Here is a 16,904-nt window from a genome sequence, read left to right as displayed (position 1 = left end):
AGTCACTTTTGAAATAAAACAAAAGGGCCTGACCCCAATAATTCTGGATTTTTATCAAAAAGAAAGAGCCTAACAAGATACTTAGATGATTCATCACCAGTTGAATCTGAAGTTTTGACTCCAAGGAAATCCTCCTAGCAGAGCCACAAGGTCAAGGGATTCCTGTTTGCCTCCCTGTCTTGGGTTGCAACTTTCAAACCAGGACACCTCCTCAGACCCAAACACTCATTTACCCTTCTTTGTTGTGTGTGGTTGACTGTGCAGGTGGATAGGAAATTGGGGAATAGATCTGATTAAAGAGTCATAATTAAAAATAGATATGTGTTTAATGTGGTCCTGTTTCCTATACAGACCCACAAACATTGGTATCACCATGACTAAAGAGGCTGGGTAGGAGGGAATCTTCCAGAACGAGAGCAATAGCTATAAAAGTGGCCTGAAAGTATCCCTCTATCCCTTAAGGTTTCCTGAAACAATTTTAAGTGTTCCAGAACCAAAATATTAGTATTTCCATTTTCTTTATTGATTATTTGATTATTGCATTGTTCTCCATCAGTAGTTGTCACACTTACTACTTTCACTGTTTTCCTTCTCTTCTAGTCTTTATGCTTACATTGAGTTTGCTTTTCTAGTAGCACTTTCAGCCCTCAGAAAAAATTGCAGTTATTAATTTTTTTACTTTTCCCAGAATCCAATTTATTTTGTTTGGAATTTGAAATAAACCCATCATCCATCTTCTTGGAAGACAGGAGACAACACTTGGCACTGTAACTTGGTATTAGTAACATTTTTCAAACTTATTTTTCGACTGCTGGTTTGTTTCTTGTGATGGCAAAAATTTTGTAATTTGCATTGGCTTTTTTCTTTTTTTTAAATGGTAGTTGGTTTTATTTATTTTACTCTTTGTTTTTAGAAGTACTTATACAGTCCAAGAGGACTTACAGTGATTACAACTGCTTGCATCTCAGCTACTGGCTGTTTACCTTTCAGCTTCTTGTTGAATGTGGTAGGCTAGGAGATGCCATGTGAAGATTAAAAGCCTGTCATATCCACATCCTGAATGTTTGTCCTCAGCTTTGGTCTTTCCCATTGAAAACAGGATATACTGGAACTAGGAGAGCTACAAAAGAATAAAGATTGTCAGTGAACTGGAATACCTCACGTATTACATACAGGCAGAGATTAAATAAGCTGTTCATCTTGAAAATGAGGCAGCTGAAGTATGTTATGGTAGAAGGCTGAAAAATCATGAATGAGTTGGAAAATGTAAAAGATAAATTTTCAGGGAGGACTAGAACTGGTGGATTTTAGAACCTGGGAGACAGTTGAACTACATTTGGACTTAATTTACTCCCTCCCTCAGCATTTGTCACTGGTCTACAGGGGCATATGCTGCCTTCTTAACTGGACCTTTAGTACAACTGAGGATGGCTGCTCTCACCTGCATAGCCAGCCTGGAACCAGGGAAAGGAGAGGTAGAGGGAAGGCCTGGTTGCATTAGGCTGTGAGATCAAGTTATCAGTGAGACAGAGCTGAGTGATGCGATTGCTAGTTGCCTGCTGGATGGGAAAGGCAGATACTAGGAGAGTGGGGCAAGAAACTGCCTTTTCCTCTCCTGCTCTTGCATTTTCAAGTGGCTAAGCTCATAGTTTTTACTGCAAGGCTGCTGTCTTGTTTCTTACCTTCCCCATATTAACATTCTCTTTGTGACCCTTTGACTTGGGCAAGCAGTTTCTTTCTTAAAATCTCTTTCAGCATAGTTTTCATATAAGTAATGTGTTCATGATCATGCCTGTTTGCATTCCTGCCCCTTTCACAGACACAGAACATTCCCTAAATCAAATATTAGAGGCAAGGTATCAGGTAAAAAATACCTGCCCTGAAATAAACCTTACACATTCCATAACATTTCCTTTGTCACCAGAAGCCCTGCAAAAATTGAATTTCTCCTGCAAGCTGCTGCTCCTCTCTTCTAGTCATCACATTTTTCATTCCAGGCCAGCTACTTCAAAGTTGCTGATGGTTTCCCCTTGTTGTGCACCCGATGTATAAACAAAGATCTTTTTGCACAAAACAAAGTCGAGTTATCATCTTTGATCAGATTGCTTGGATCAGGTTCAGCTGACAACTACGGAGTTGTTTTTCCACCCCTATGCATTTTCAACATGCTGCAAATCCCTTATGCTTGTGGGATTTCTGTTTGTTTGCTTGGGTTTCTTCAGAGGTTAACTTCTCCAAAGAGCAGTGTGGAAAAGAGAGGAATGCAGCAAATTTCCCAGATCCTGAGGAGCAAAGAATGTGTGTTGATAGCAGAATATGATTGCTAAGAAGCATCTTGGATGCTATCAAGCTAAAAGCATAAGGGCTGTGAAGTCAAAGAGTGCATCCACAGAAAAAAGGTGAAGCTGAAGCTGTCAGGTCTTTGAGCATATGGTGCACACATGAAATAGATCTTCAAGACCAAAGGTTAAAAGTTATTTTTTAACTCATGTAAACAGTTCTTTGTGCTCCCACAAAGACCTCTCCTTTTGTCTAGGGATGCTAAAGCTTTTTTGTAACTCTGGGGACCATTACCTTATCTAACAATCAGAGACGCTAATGCACAGAGAGTTGAGGTGCAAAGTCAAGTCACGCAATCAGAAAGTAAGGGCTGGCAAAGCAAAGACTGCACCTTTCTCTTTCGACCTTGCTCTTACAGCATCAAGGATTTAATTTTTTAAAAGGCCAAACAAGTTTTAGTAGTGTGTTTATTACCAGGCTAACTCTTTCTGAAGCCAAAAGATTTCTTTGTACTGTGGTTTACCAAATGGAAGACTGATGCAGGTAAATACTAATACTAATACTAATACTAATACTAATACTAATACTAATACTAATACTAATACTAATACTAATACAAATTTTCTGGATACAGAGCTTGACAACAGCAATCTGAGACATGTTTTGTCCATGTTTATGCTAAACATCAGTGCTCCAAGTTCAGTTTTTATTTATGCTTTTGAGTGCTTACATATCTCTTCACTTGCCCTCATCAACCATGAATGAAACTAGAAATAGCAAGTACTGAACAGATAGACCAGATTGCTCTTACAGTACTGTAGATCACAGAATTGAAATATGAAGTAGTTGTTTCTTTGATCTAGAAAGTCCAAATAACACCTAGAGTACCATAGTGATCTACAGGAAAGGGCATGATGGAATGTATTTACGTTGCCAAATATCTGTGATTTTAAATGAACCACACTAAACACAACCAGGTGTTCAGAAAATAGGCAAAGTTATTGGCAAAGTGAGGACTACTTTAGAAGAGTGCCTGATTTGTAGTATCTAGGTAGGCAGTTTACAGAGAAGTTCTGGATTCTGTGAAGGTCTGATTTTAAAGTATCTCTTTTTCCTAAAAGGTAACAAAGACCCTAAGTTTACCAAAAATAGTGAATGTAAATTCAGTGGGGAAAGAGTAATGGGGGATATTTGAAATATTGTTACACTGATTTTGAAAACAGCTTTTCCCATCTAAACTTCTGAATATTTTAAACCTTTTAAAACATTAATTTTGGAAACCTAAAAGTATTCCAGTTGAAAAAAAAAGCCTAATTTTGAAAATATTAAATTCAGATAGCATAACCACATAATTTCTTCCCCAGATTTTGCTGAGTCAATTAATTAAAAGCTGCACTTTATCACCAGCAGGGCCGATTTCAAAGAATTGGCTCTTCCTAATAAACAGTGTTACTTTAGAAAAGCCATAAACATTTTAAGAAGCACTGTGTTCAAAAGAAATGCAAAACTCCTCACATGGGGGCCTGGGAGCCCATGCTGCTTGTCAGTAGCAACATATCACCTGGTAGTAACCATCTTTTTATCAACAGCTGTCAAAAGGTACAGGTCAGCAAGACCAGCACAGAAAAAAAAAAGGTGCTGATGCAAGTATTCTGAGAAGGAGGCCTGACCAAGTAAGATGAGGAGGTGATAATGAGTGGTTTGTGGGGATTTTTGTTTGTTTGTTTGTTTTTGGATTTTTTTGTGGGGTTATTTTTTGTTGGCTTTTTTTTTTGGTTTTTTTTTTTTTTTTTTTGAGGCTGGAATGACTGGAGTCACATGGATAAGCACACAAGTTTGTTCTTTGTGGCCTGCAAATGAGACATGAAATAATTTGCAGGGAAATGTGTCTATTGCTATATGTTCCCCAGCATGCTAAAGCTCAAAAATTCCTTATCAGGTTTGGAAGTTGGTCTCTGCTGCTTGCTGCCAACTTCCTGGCACTTCCCACCAGCTGTCTCTGCATTGTATTGCAGATGTGATGCATTTCCTTGGGTGTCTGGGAAGTGAGCAACTATATAAAGATTATTATGGAAAAGTTCATTAATACTACTGTGTACTGATTGCACATATATAGTATTTTAAGATTTTGGAGCCATGGAAATGCCAATGGCTGATTTGCAACACAAAGTTATTAATAAAAGATTAAGTGTATTTACTTGGATGAATGATATGCAAGAATATTTGTTTTAGACAGTGCAAAAGCATATTCTGACAAAAATATGGGGTTATTCAACCAATAAGCCAATGCTTCCTTTAGTCTACATTTGTCAATCTGTTACTTGCAAGCCTCTGTCTTGAATTGTTTTCTTCATTGTGCTTTTTTTCCCTTGAAGATCAAAGTCTGTCCAAGTTCTAAATATGCTTGTTATCCAACATTTACTCAGAAACAAGCACATCCTTTTTGAACCCAGTTCTTGCAAAGCCCAGAATGTTGATTTCCTGTTGGAAAAGTGGTCTGCACTGACTGAGATCAGTTGTTGAGCATCTGGCTCCACAAGGAAGAATGGCCTTGTGGGTCAGAATGGAGTGATTCTCAGGAGATCAGATTCTGTACCTTGCTTTTTCACAACTTTCCTGAATGACTTTGGTCAAACTGCTTAACTCTGTGCTTTAGTTCTCTTGCAGTGCCATGGTACTTGTCTATTTTTCTTGGGAAATGCTTGTATATTATAGTGATGCTGAGAAATAAAGCACCTAAATGTCTAGATAACTCCATTGCCAGTTTCTGTATTTGCCCTGACATAAACCTCAGTGCTACAAAGATACCAGGACCCTCACAGATGCCTTCTCTCAGTTGACTTTTTCTCAGTTTCAGTGTTTCAAAGTTAGTGTTTTCTCAGTTTTCTTTGGAACTATTTAGCTCCATTGTGTCCAGGCTTTCCTTATTGCTGAAATGTTTCATTTATGCCAGATTATAAAACAGATTGTAGCTAATGGAAACAGCCATTTTAATTTTTTTTGTATCTGCTTTCAAATGCAGGAAATAAGCTTCTTGGAATTTGCAACAAGTCAGCCATCCTTCTAATTTCATTTGAACCATTTCTCTGTAGACAATGTTAAAAATTTGCTGCAGTCCTTGTCAGATATTTCACTAGTGAGTTGGTTCTACACAGAATAAATGTGACACAGATAACTAGAGCCTTGCTATGGCTCCCTCACTAAAGGAAACGATCTCCCAGGTACATTTCCTTGTGTCTGAGACTCCATTGCAGCTCATTCTTGGAATTTATTACTGTAGCAGAGGTCCACAACACCAGTGACTTGGTTTTCACTCGCATCAGGGACATTGTAGGGGATGAGCCTGCAATTCTTTTTCCTATGACTTAAAGTGGCAGATTCCACCTCTAGTTTACTAATCAAGAAAATTTGCTTAGTTTAAAAAAAATTCCCCCTTGTTTAATTAGGCTTGTTAATCAGGCTGGATGACTAACATGGCAACAACCCTCTCTTTTGCTGAAATCAATTGTACGTAGCACTCTGCTGTAGAAATTGCTGAACAGAATGAAGCTTTGAACATCTTTACTCTTTCACGTGTAAAAAAGCACAGAACACCCATATTTCCAAATATGCAAATAGACACAGGTAAGTTCACCTCATTTTATGTGTACTTACCAGAAAGATGAGCCTGTGATGTTTCTCCTAATTCCCAGCCAGCATGGTCCATGTAGAATTGTTTCCAGGGCACATTATATCTTCTAGTTCAAAGTTCCACAATTTTACCTCTTCTCACAGATCTTCTTCAGACTAGTCAAAAGTAGTTCCATCACTCACCTGCTTAATCACATCAGCAGCTCCCTGCTCTCAGTAGGAGGAATAGAGTAAGCTTGTTCCTCTTTATAACAGGCATTTTTAACCACTGGGCACACAAGTCAGAACAATTTGTGTTCTCTATTATGTGTAAAATCTATTTTGTGTAAAATCTATTCTTGAAACTGCACCTCTACCAGCTATATTGGACTACTTGCTTAAAATAAAAGTAGTGTATCTTCCCACTGAATGCTGAGAAACAGTATTGCCATCATACACAAAATATTTTTTTTTTCTGATTTTTTTTTTCTCATTGAACTACTTTAAAGATGCTAATGCACCAAAATCTAGGTTTACCTAACTAATCCTCAGAAGCCTGTGGTGATCTGCTGTCTTCATATTTTCACGCAAATATTTTGGTTGTACTTACATCACCTGGAAGAGAAAGAAAGGCAAAGGGCCAGTGCAGCTGCCTGCTGTCCCATATACTGTATTTGTTGACAGATTAGAGACTTTTTAAGGAGTTCACTTGAATTAGGAGTAGTACTTCTCTGCTTGATTTGCCTGCACATATTTTTGGGCTTCTTATACAATTTGCCTTCAGGTAATGTTTTCTTCATCCACAAAGGCCCCAGTGACTTGTTTCTGAGCTAAAGAGACCTAAGAGCTGGCAAGATCAGCACAGAGATTATTTTACCTTAAATTATTCAGACATTTATAGTGAAAATGAGAAAAAAGATGCTCCTACTGAAATCAAGGTATCACCTACAACAACCCAGGTGATTAACAATGGTTGTCTTTCCAGAATATTATGTATTCTTGGAATGTGCAGAGCTGCTGCCACGACTAGATGGGTGGGACAATCCTTTATTTTTCTTTCTTTTTTTTATTTTTTTCCTCTTTCCTGCACATGTGAGAGGGAGAAAGAGATGAAAAAGGAGTAGGGGTTTTAAGTGTTTTTCAAACCTTATCAAAGCAAAAAATTCTGTTAATATTGCTTGTATAGCCAGAACAGGAATGTACATAAAGTGTCTCAGAGAAGATCAGGAACAGATAAGAAATATTTTTATATAAAGTCAATAAATAATTATGGCAATGTTTCCAAGCCTTTAAGTCCCATGTGCTCCACAGCTTACCTCCAAAAATGCCCAGTGGAAGCAAAAAATTGGCTGCTAAAAATCCACAATCACAGGACTTTTTTTCTTCATCTCCTTTGGTTGTACACTGTAACATTGTGTTATCATGTGAGGACATGATAACACTATCTTGCACCTTAAGGTGCTAAACTCAACAAAAAATGGGGGAAAGAATGCTTTGCAAAATGTCCTTGTGACATCCCTACCCAGTTTAACACTTTTGTCAGCATCACTCCGTATTGCATAGGGGAAGTCACTGTAGGTGTGTAATAATTGTGATGCTGGAGCCTTCCCCTTAGGGTTCATATCCAATTCACTTAAGTGCTTGGGAATTGTCAGGGGCATGTAAAGAATGGATTTCCACGTCTCAGAAGTACACAGTGTTAATGTAAACTGAGAGGATCACCTCTTGGTTTCTCACAGTTCTGTCTGATGGAGATTTTTTGTCTGACATTGTCATTTATTGCCTGGTATTTTTTCTTTTAGTGGCATTACTTTCTTTTCATATTGTTACTTGTTTTTGAAACTGTACTTATTCACACCAATAAAACATTCAGGAAACAGGTGATGGAGAAGAGTATACACAATGGAGTTGTACAATACTATGGAGCTTAAAATCCACCATATACCTATATTGATACATGCCTAATGACATGTGTTTGATAACCAAAATTATCAGGTCTCTTTATTCACTGGTAGATCCATCTCCCAGTGCTTCTCTCTAGATGAATTGAAATCAGCCCATAAAGAAAATTCAGTGCGGGGAAGTCTCTGGTATTAGAACATAAACTTTCAACACATTTTTAAATTTCTGTTGGAAATGCTGAAAACAATTTGCAAAGATTGTCTTTGGAAGTTGAGGGTGGAGGAGCAAATAATTACAAGTGTAAAAGGGTTGTTTTCATATTTTATATGTTCTCATTCTGTTCCCAGTTTTGTTTAGATTATATTGTACTGTCACTATTGAAATTAAATGCTTTGTCTAGATTTTTTTTAAGGTTTTACAAATAAAATTTCATAACTTCCCTTTTAAGAGTATACTTTAAATTCTTAATGATTTATCTGAAAGGAAAATTGCTTTCTATCAGCTGCAATTTTCACCTGCATGGTTTGCAAGTTTCATTTAATAGGAACTTCTCCCCTTAGAGAGTCTCTGTCCCCATCTCTGATGTGTTATCATCCATATTCTCATTTGTCTGGATGAATTCAATTCTTCCTGTTGCATTCAGTTGGCTGAATAGCTTCAGACTTTCAAACACACCTTATAATTAATTTCTCCTCTTTTCTAAACCTCAGTCCTCTTGTCCCACATCGTCTTTGCCTTGACTGCCTCAGGGCTCTGTTCACATGAATTCTCCTTTCCCCTGTATTTTCTTCTAGCTTTACATGGAAATTTCCAAGAATAAAAATGGAGCAAATTGCAAAGAATTTGTTGAAAGTGGCCTAGACTTGTGGGATTGATCATGAGGCAGGCCTGAGTGGAGGGGGAGACGTGACAAGAAAACTACAGTGCAACATTAAACACCAGCAGAGCAAATGCATAGGCTCTCGATACCTCATGTCCCAAAGTGTTGTAGCTGCGCTGGAGAAAGGGTGGAAAGGGGGAGATGCTGGTGAGATGGCTTCTGTCCATCTAGATCATGACAAAAGAATGGCAGCAAACAAAGTTGATGGTAGCTAGGACTATATTGACAGCAGCATTGACAATAAATTGTGTGACAGGAGCAATGCTACTACTTTTTGCTCAGAAATTCTTAGACTACTTCTATAATAGCATGTCCACTCCCGGGCTCCCCAATGCAAGAAAGACATAGATAAATTAGTGTAAGTTTGGTGGTGATGGGACTGGACCACTTGCACTGTGAGAAGAGGACAAGGGAGTCCCTCTGATTGGTCTGGAGAAGAGATACCAAATTGCATCTTTCCAACAGCCAGGCTGTTCACAGCAGTGCACGGCGAGAGGTCAGAGATGGAAGCCAGAAACTGAAAGAAGAGCAGCTCAGGCTTGGTGCAAGGTAAAAAATTTTCTCTAGGATACTCAAGTGGCTGAGCAAGCAAGTATCCCTGGAAGAGTGTAATTTCTGTCCCTGAGTGCAGAGAAGGGCAAAACACCTGTGGAAGGATCAGACAAATAATTCTTATGAGCAGTGCCTAAAGGAACTGAGGGTGTTTAGCCTACAAAAAAGGGGTCTCAGGGGAGACCTTACTGCTCTCCACAACTACTTGAAAAGAGTAGCCAGATGTGGTGTTGGCCTCTTCTCCTATGCAACTAGTGACAGGAGGAGAGGATGTAGTCTCAAGCTGTACCAGGAGCAGTTTAGATTGGACATCAGGAGCAATTTCTTCCCTGAAAGGGTGGTTTAAACATCAGAATGGGGTGCCCAGGGTGGTGGTGGAGTCAGCATCCCTGGAGGTGTTTAAGGAAAGACTGGATGTGGCACACAGTGCTCTGGTCTGGTTGATGTGATGTTGTTCAGTCAGAGGTTGGACCCAGTGATCACAGAGGTCTTTTCCAACCTTATTGATTCCACTATTCCGTGATTCTGTTTACAGGACCAGGCAGGACACGGCCCTGGGCAGCCCAGACTGGCCTCAGCATTGAACCCGCTGGGAGCATGAAGGGGGGAGTGGAGCCCTCCTGGTGCCACTTCCAGTCCTTGAGCCGTGACCCCACAGCTCTCCCCAAGCACGCCCAGATGGCAGCCCTTCCACAGCCCCTCACAGCCCTTCCACAGCCCCTCACAGCCCTTCCACAGCCCCTCACAGTCCCTCACAGCCCCTCACAGCCACTCACAACTACTCACAGTCCCTCACTGCCACCTCACAGACCTTTCACCACCCCCTCACAGCCCCTCACAGTCCCTCACAGCCCCTCATCGTCCCCTCACAGCCCCTTCCAGCCCCCTCACAGCCCCTCACAGTCAGTCCCCTCACAGTCAGTCCCTTCACAGCCCCTTATAGCCCCTCGCAGCCCCTCACAGTCCCTCACAGTCCCCTCACAGCCCCTTCCAGCCCCCCACAGCCCCCTCAGGATCCCGGGCCGCCGGCCCGAGGGAGCGGCCTCCGTAGCCGGCAGGGGGACCTCGCGGCTCAGCCCGCGGCGCTGGCGCCGCAGCCTCGGCTTTAAGGAATAAAATTGATGCGGAATTCAAGTGAAATGGATGTGGAATCCAAAGGGTCCCAGGATGTCAGTTCAAGCCATGTTCCCTGCCTCAGGGAGTCTGGGGAGCGAGGCGGGGAAGGGTCCTGCTGGGAGTCTGTGAGGGCTGCTGGAAGGAAAAAGGAGGAGAAAGACGAAATAGAGACCCTAGTACAACGGCCTGACTGGGGACCGTCATCATAAGACACAACCATGTTTTCCCTCTGTGGTGTACAGCCACTGCAGGCGTTTGTGCTGGGCTTTAGAGTGGGCAGATACAGCCAGCACCCTGAAATTCCTCTGTTGATGGGTGTCAGGGATGGGATCCTCCTGAATCCAGACTTTCACTCACTTTTTACCAGTGAGAGGTAAAACTGATGTGAGAAGATAAGTAAGTGGCATGGTTCCTGACTCTGCTCTGGGATCAAACGGCTGCTTTGCATCACTTTAGGGAAAGCCGGAGTTTGATGTTTCAGTGTGTTATGCTGATCAAGCGTTTTTGTATTTTCATTGATAAAATCATCTATATCCCTGTACTGAGTTGTTTTTATACACTTTCTGCCCTGGGTACATACATAATCTTGAGGGACTTAACCATTGACCCAATTAAAAAAAGAAAACCAACAAAAACTCAAAAAAACCCACCTTCTTTAAAGTCTAATTGAATTTCTGTAAAGGCTTAGGTCTGCAAAATAGTTTTCACTCCTGAGCACTTCTAGCTGCTTTCTCATGATTTCAAAGTTCTGAAGGAATACCTTTGCCTTTTAAGTATAAAGCCTAACTGATTGAATTAATGCAGAAGAAGGAATAAATTGTTACTGAGGATTTCATTATTTTAAAATATCTTTTCCAATACAGCTGGACAAGGATGACTAGTCCTGTGACCTGTTCTTATCCCACAGCATAATTCTGCCAATTTCAACCAATCCAATCCAATCCAATCCAATCCAATCCAATCCAATCCAATCCAATCCAATCCAATCCAATCCAATCCAATCCAATCCTACCTCAGCTGTGTCACTCTTCAAACAGTAATTGGACAGTGGATCTTGCACAGTATTCTCAGGCACAGAAAAAAAAAAAATCTCTGAAGAAAGAAGATCTCACAGTTTTAAGATAATCTTCTGGATATCTGATCTACTAGGAAAGCCTTCTACCTCACTCACAATATGCTCTGTTGCCATAGGCAACTTGAGAAATAGAAGCTCTGGCTACTCATAATTCTTTCAAGAAACTATCTAGTGATAAAGGAATAGGATACCAAGCATCTTTTTTTCTTTCCTTGGCTTTGTCTTGGCTTTTCTTTCCACACAGAATCTCTTGATAGGTGTCAAAATTTGTTTCCCCCTTCATATTTTGTTACACGAATCCCTTCCCATTCCACAGTACAAATATGTTATATGCTGGATCTTTCGTATATGTTCAAGAAACCTGATTATTCTGACTCTTTCAATTCAACTTCTTTGTTTCCCTGCCATGCGGCAGCACATGCTGGGAGATGACAAGCTGGAAAGCAGCTTTGCAGAAATAGTCCTGGTGGACACCAAGCTGAACATAAGTGACAAAGAAAGCTAATGGTATCCTGGGCTGGATTAGGAGGGGTACTCTTCCCCCACTCAGCACTGGTGAGGCCACACTTGTAGTACTGTGTCCAGTTCTGGGCTCCTCAGTAAGAGTCACTTAGTAGGAAGCATCTTTCATACCTTCCTTATTTAATCAGTCATTTCAAGTGTTGGAATACTGGACAGATTCATTAGGTACTTTCCCCATTTTCTTCATCACCTGCCTAGATTGAACTCCATAAACTCCACATTGTAAACCTGCTTTCTAGAGACTTAATAATCTTTTTTTCACTTCTCTAATTCTAATATTTTAACTTTAAAAAAAAAATTACTTATGTTTCTGGGTACTGTAGTGTATTTAACACTCTCCATTGCTCTCCATTGCTTCTGTTGTCATAATGCAATTTTCACACCTGTACAAGTCTAAACCAGAAACATATTTCAGAAGCAGGCAGGCAATATACATGGTGCACATAGGTAAGGAAGCTACTCAACTCATCTTTCCATTTTTTTCCTAGGTCTGTGCCCTTCTGAAATAATAAGAATTACTTATTAGAAACATGTGGCTGGATATGATTTTTATTATTTTCATGAAATTTTTTGAAAAATTTTGTTTTAGAGATTAACAAAAGCAATGGACAAAAGATATGCTGAATATCAAGAACACCGTGAGTGCAGGATAATTTGAGGTTGCATATCTGCCATAAATTTCACAAGTATGTGAGGAGGTTTGCAAATGAATGCCTGTAAGAAAATTCTGAATTTCTGGACCTCTCTGCAGAATCTCTCCTTGCTAGTAGCAAGCTTTGCCCAGCTTTCCTGGAGTCTGGAAGCAGCTCTGCACTTGATGCATGTGCACTTCCTGTTGCAAGCCAGCCTGGTGTGTCACTCATCTTCTTACAATTTCTCAATCCTCAGCCATTTCCCATCTTTCTCAACTTTCACCAGCTTTCCTGTCTAATTGTAGTTTTCCTCTTGAAAACCTTATGGCAGTCCATCCTGAAATCAGAAAACATGTCTTGCTAAAATCCTTCCCTGTGCATCATTATGGTCCTCCTAGTGCAGAAGATGGAAAACCAAGGATAGATCAGTTACGAATCGTGACAGCCCAGCATTCCATGTAGAGAAGTATATCATATATATATATATATATATATATATATATATATATATATATAAAAATAAAATTTTATGTTTTGCCTTCTGAGCTGGGAAAGGAGGAAGAAAGAGAACTTGAAATCAAAACATAAATAGATTTCTTTAATAGAATTACTGTATTTTTGTGGTTGAGTGTAACCCCCAGTATCAAATAATTCACCTGGAAGGGGAAAAGTGCCCTAAGGCAGACTTACCATGGGGTGCTTTGTTAATAGCAATCTCCTCAAAAGTAACTGTAGAACATTCTGGAAATGCTCCACTGCTCCATCACTTGTTAACCATAGGGAAATATTGCTTGTTGCATTAGCACTGGCTGGCATTGAGGAATTTTCAGTAAAACTAACTGACTTTCCTCTTTGGCAATGACTTGTATGCTGGGAGCAAGTGTACACTCAGCAAGTTTTAAGATGATAAAAGGCTTGGAGGAGCAGACCCCAGACAGCTGTGTGTGCAGCCATCCTGAGGGGTCTCAAGAGGCTGGGGAAATGAGCAGAGAGGACCCTCTGAAAAAAATCGAGTGAAATCCAAAGTCCTGCACTTTGGGAGGAATAGCCTCATGCACAGATACAGGCTGGGGCAATCCATGTGAAAGCAGAGTGGAAAAGGACAGGGATGGCCTAGTGGACAAGCTGAAGATGAGGCAGCAGTGCGCCCTCGTGGCAAAGGCAGCCAACAGTGTCTGGGCTGCATCAGGAAAAGCGTTGCCAGCAGGCTGAGGCACATGGTCCTGCCCCTGTAATCAGCACTGGTGAGGCAACATCTGGAGTCCTCTGTCCAGTTCTGGGCTTCCCAGTATGTGAGAGACATGGACATACCGGAGAGAGTCCAGTGAAGGACTCCAAGGATGATTAAAGGATTGGAGCATCTCTCATCTGAGCATAGGCTGAGTACATTTGGGGCTGCTCAGCCTGGAGAAGAGAAGCCTCAGAAAGATCTCCTGTGTATAAATGCCTGTATGTAGGGTGCAAAAGAGGCTGAGCCAGACTCTTTTCAGTGGTGCCTAGTGACAGGCCCAAAGGCAATAGGCACAAATTGAAACACAGGAGATTCTCTTTGAACACCAGGAAATCCTTTTTACTGTGAAGGATCGATGAGCCCTGGAGTCTCCCTCCTTGAAGGTATTCACAAACTGTCTGGACATAGACCTGGGCAACTTGGTCCAGGTGTCCCTGCTTGAGCAGGAGGGTTGAGCTGGACAATCTCCCTAGATCCATTCCAGTCTCAACTACTTGGTGATTCAGTGCTGGTTAATCAGCAAACCTGAAGCAAACCATCACAACTCTGATTTTGATAACAGAATTTTTTGTTAAGGCATTGGATGTGAGTTTGATACACCTTTGCCATTTCTTTGTTAACATTTTCTGAAATTAAATTTTTTTGCATAAAAGTAAAGGGATGGTTTTTTTGAGTGAAGCTGTTCCATGCTGTGGCACGCAGCGGGTGTACACACTTTCATGTGCTTGCCACATTGATAGAGTCACTAACTGAAAGTGCTGAAAGCTGCCAAATAAAGAAATGAAGTGTGTGAGGTGATAGCTTGGAAATCTGAATGCATTTGTATGGAGGACAAAAATGCCAGCACATCAGCCATGCTTTTCCTGTGCCTTGCTACTGTGCTCATTACACCTGCTAGTGCAGAGGAGTAATGTGTTTCCACACACAGAGACAAATTAAGATTTTCCCTGAAGTCCACCTGCTTTTTTTCCCCTTAAATCTTTCCCTGCAGGAAGCAATTAGACTTGATTTAAGGGAAAGAATAGAGGAGGTAGAGGAATTGAGCAGTTAATAGAAGGAGGTTGGCAGCCTAAAGCAGAGGGATGGCAAGGGAGAAAACAAACAACTTCACCAATTATGAACAAATTAAGGATGGAAGTGAGTTGTTAAAGGATAAGCCTAACCCACCATGTTGCTTTTTCCACTAGTTATAGCTGTTGATGCACCTATCATATGTAGATATGTTCATATGAAACCTCCAGTTGTGCCATTCTCAGTCATTACAGCAATACCTTTTTTATTCTTTTGATTTCAAGAAGTAATTCTGGAAGTGTTTCCTCCCTGAGAACCACCAAATGTTGGTGATGATGATTTAATGGAAGGAGAATAAAAACAGCAACAGAGAAAAAGACATATGTTTTAATCCATCATTAAATAAGTTTGCTAGAAAGTATAAACTTTTACAAAAAATTAAAACCTTTACTTTCTGATAACATTTGAATGATATTAATCTGAATGAAAATATTTGGAATGTTAGTGTAATAGCTTAATAAACTAACTCCCAAATAGTTTCGCTAACTCAAAAGGACATGCATTTCTCTCATACAATTGAAAATGGAGTAAAAATTGAAGTTGAATCTAGCAACTCACATAATTTAACAAAAAATAATATTTCTATCCAACAATTGTAGAGAATTTATGTTCCCAGACTGCAACTCTGAGCTGAAATTTGTCTTGAGAATATGATTCTAATGTCCCTGCTCTTTCTGAAAGTGTTAGACCTACAAACACAATCAAGATCTCAGAAGAATTTTGTCTCAGTTCTGCTGCATTCTTCTTCCTGAAAGATGTCAGTGCTGTTGAAGAATATAAAGTGCAGAGATCATTCAAGATTGGAGAACTGATAAATTTTGAGCGAAACAAAGGATCTTTTCTAAAAGATAAAGCTCCTTTCTATGGCTGAACATCCCACAGTGTGTGAATTGCTCTATCATCAAGGTCTGAAGAAAAATTAAGAACGGAGAATATAGTCAACCAAAAGGGAACATGACATATTTTTTCATTATCTGTTCAGCCTAATTTTGTATGGCTAAATATACACACATATGATACCCCATGCTATCATTTTCTATTCCTGCATCCACCTGAACAACTGTCACAGCTCTCAGTCAGAATACAGAGGAACAAAGTGTGGAGGTACTAATGTCTGAGTATATTAAGCTTGGATGATATAAAAAATGAAGGCAATCACAAATTATGTTTAAAGCAAGTATTTCCTTTTGATTATTTCTAGTTACAAATGCTTGATAGGAATTCCATGACTTTCCCCAGAAGGTGGGGAAGTGCCCTGAAGTTCCTCTTTCTGATGTGAAGCTTCACAAGAAAGTCGGGTACAGAGCCACAGTAGCTCTGCCAAAAACCTTGATGGCTCATAGTTAGGCAGGAGGTTTGACACTACATGATGTTCAAGGTCCCTTCCAGCCCAAGTCATTCTATGATTCCATGGTTCTATGATTCTATGGGTAATAGCCTACCTCTGATTGTGTTTGCAGTGATGGTTGTGATTCACAGATTGCACCTTAACTCTTTCTATTTCTGAGACATTCTGTGAGCCATGCAGCTCTGCTTTCTCCATTGACTCTCAGGATTTTACATGGTCACAGTGCATAATAAAATATACAACAACAAGGTCATAATGTAGACAGGCAGAGCATCATATTTACTACCATTCTGGAGCAAAAATAAAAACAGAGAACACCAGGAAGTCAGTTTCAGCCATCACACAGAAGTGTTGCATGTTGTTCTGTAGGGCTTCTGGGGAGGATTCTTGTACTGGCAGAACCTCTAAAAACATGGGAGCTCATGCTTTGCTGTGTGCAGAGGTGTTTCCCAGTCAGCAGTCTGGCTGATGGCCACAGTTTCAAACTGGATAGCTTCTAGACTGCTAGACTGACACCTAGAATAGATCAATATGTGATTTACAGAAATGAGAAAAAATAAAAAATAGTTATAAAAGCATTGATAGTTAATGTCCAGTTATCTTGGAATTTGACAAAAGAATAAGGTGGAGCTCAGGACCCTTGGCGGTACAGGGAAATAGGACTGAGAAATGCATTTCCCTCTTGC

General features: G+C 40.2%; 2 protein-coding genes across 2 annotated transcripts in view; both read right to left on the bottom strand.

Annotated features, from left to right (window-relative positions):
• FBXO40 (F-box protein 40) overlaps positions 1-16,904 on the bottom strand; it is a 277,886-nt gene that overhangs the window by 183,656 nt on the left and 77,326 nt on the right. The window lies entirely within an intron of this gene.
• CD86 (CD86 molecule) overlaps positions 16,210-16,904 on the bottom strand; it is a 39,027-nt gene continuing 38,332 nt past the window's right edge. Inside the window, 1 exon segment of the mRNA XM_079306498.1 lies at positions 16,210-16,734. Within this exon segment, the coding sequence (XP_079162624.1) occupies positions 16,715-16,734 (20 nt within the window). The 3' untranslated portion in view covers positions 16,210-16,714.

Source organism: Erithacus rubecula (genome assembly GCF_903797595.1).
Source record: "Erithacus rubecula genome assembly, chromosome: 1".
Classification (NCBI taxonomy): domain Eukaryota; kingdom Metazoa; phylum Chordata; class Aves; order Passeriformes; family Muscicapidae; genus Erithacus; species Erithacus rubecula.
This window is presented reverse-complemented; position numbering and strand designations above follow the sequence as displayed.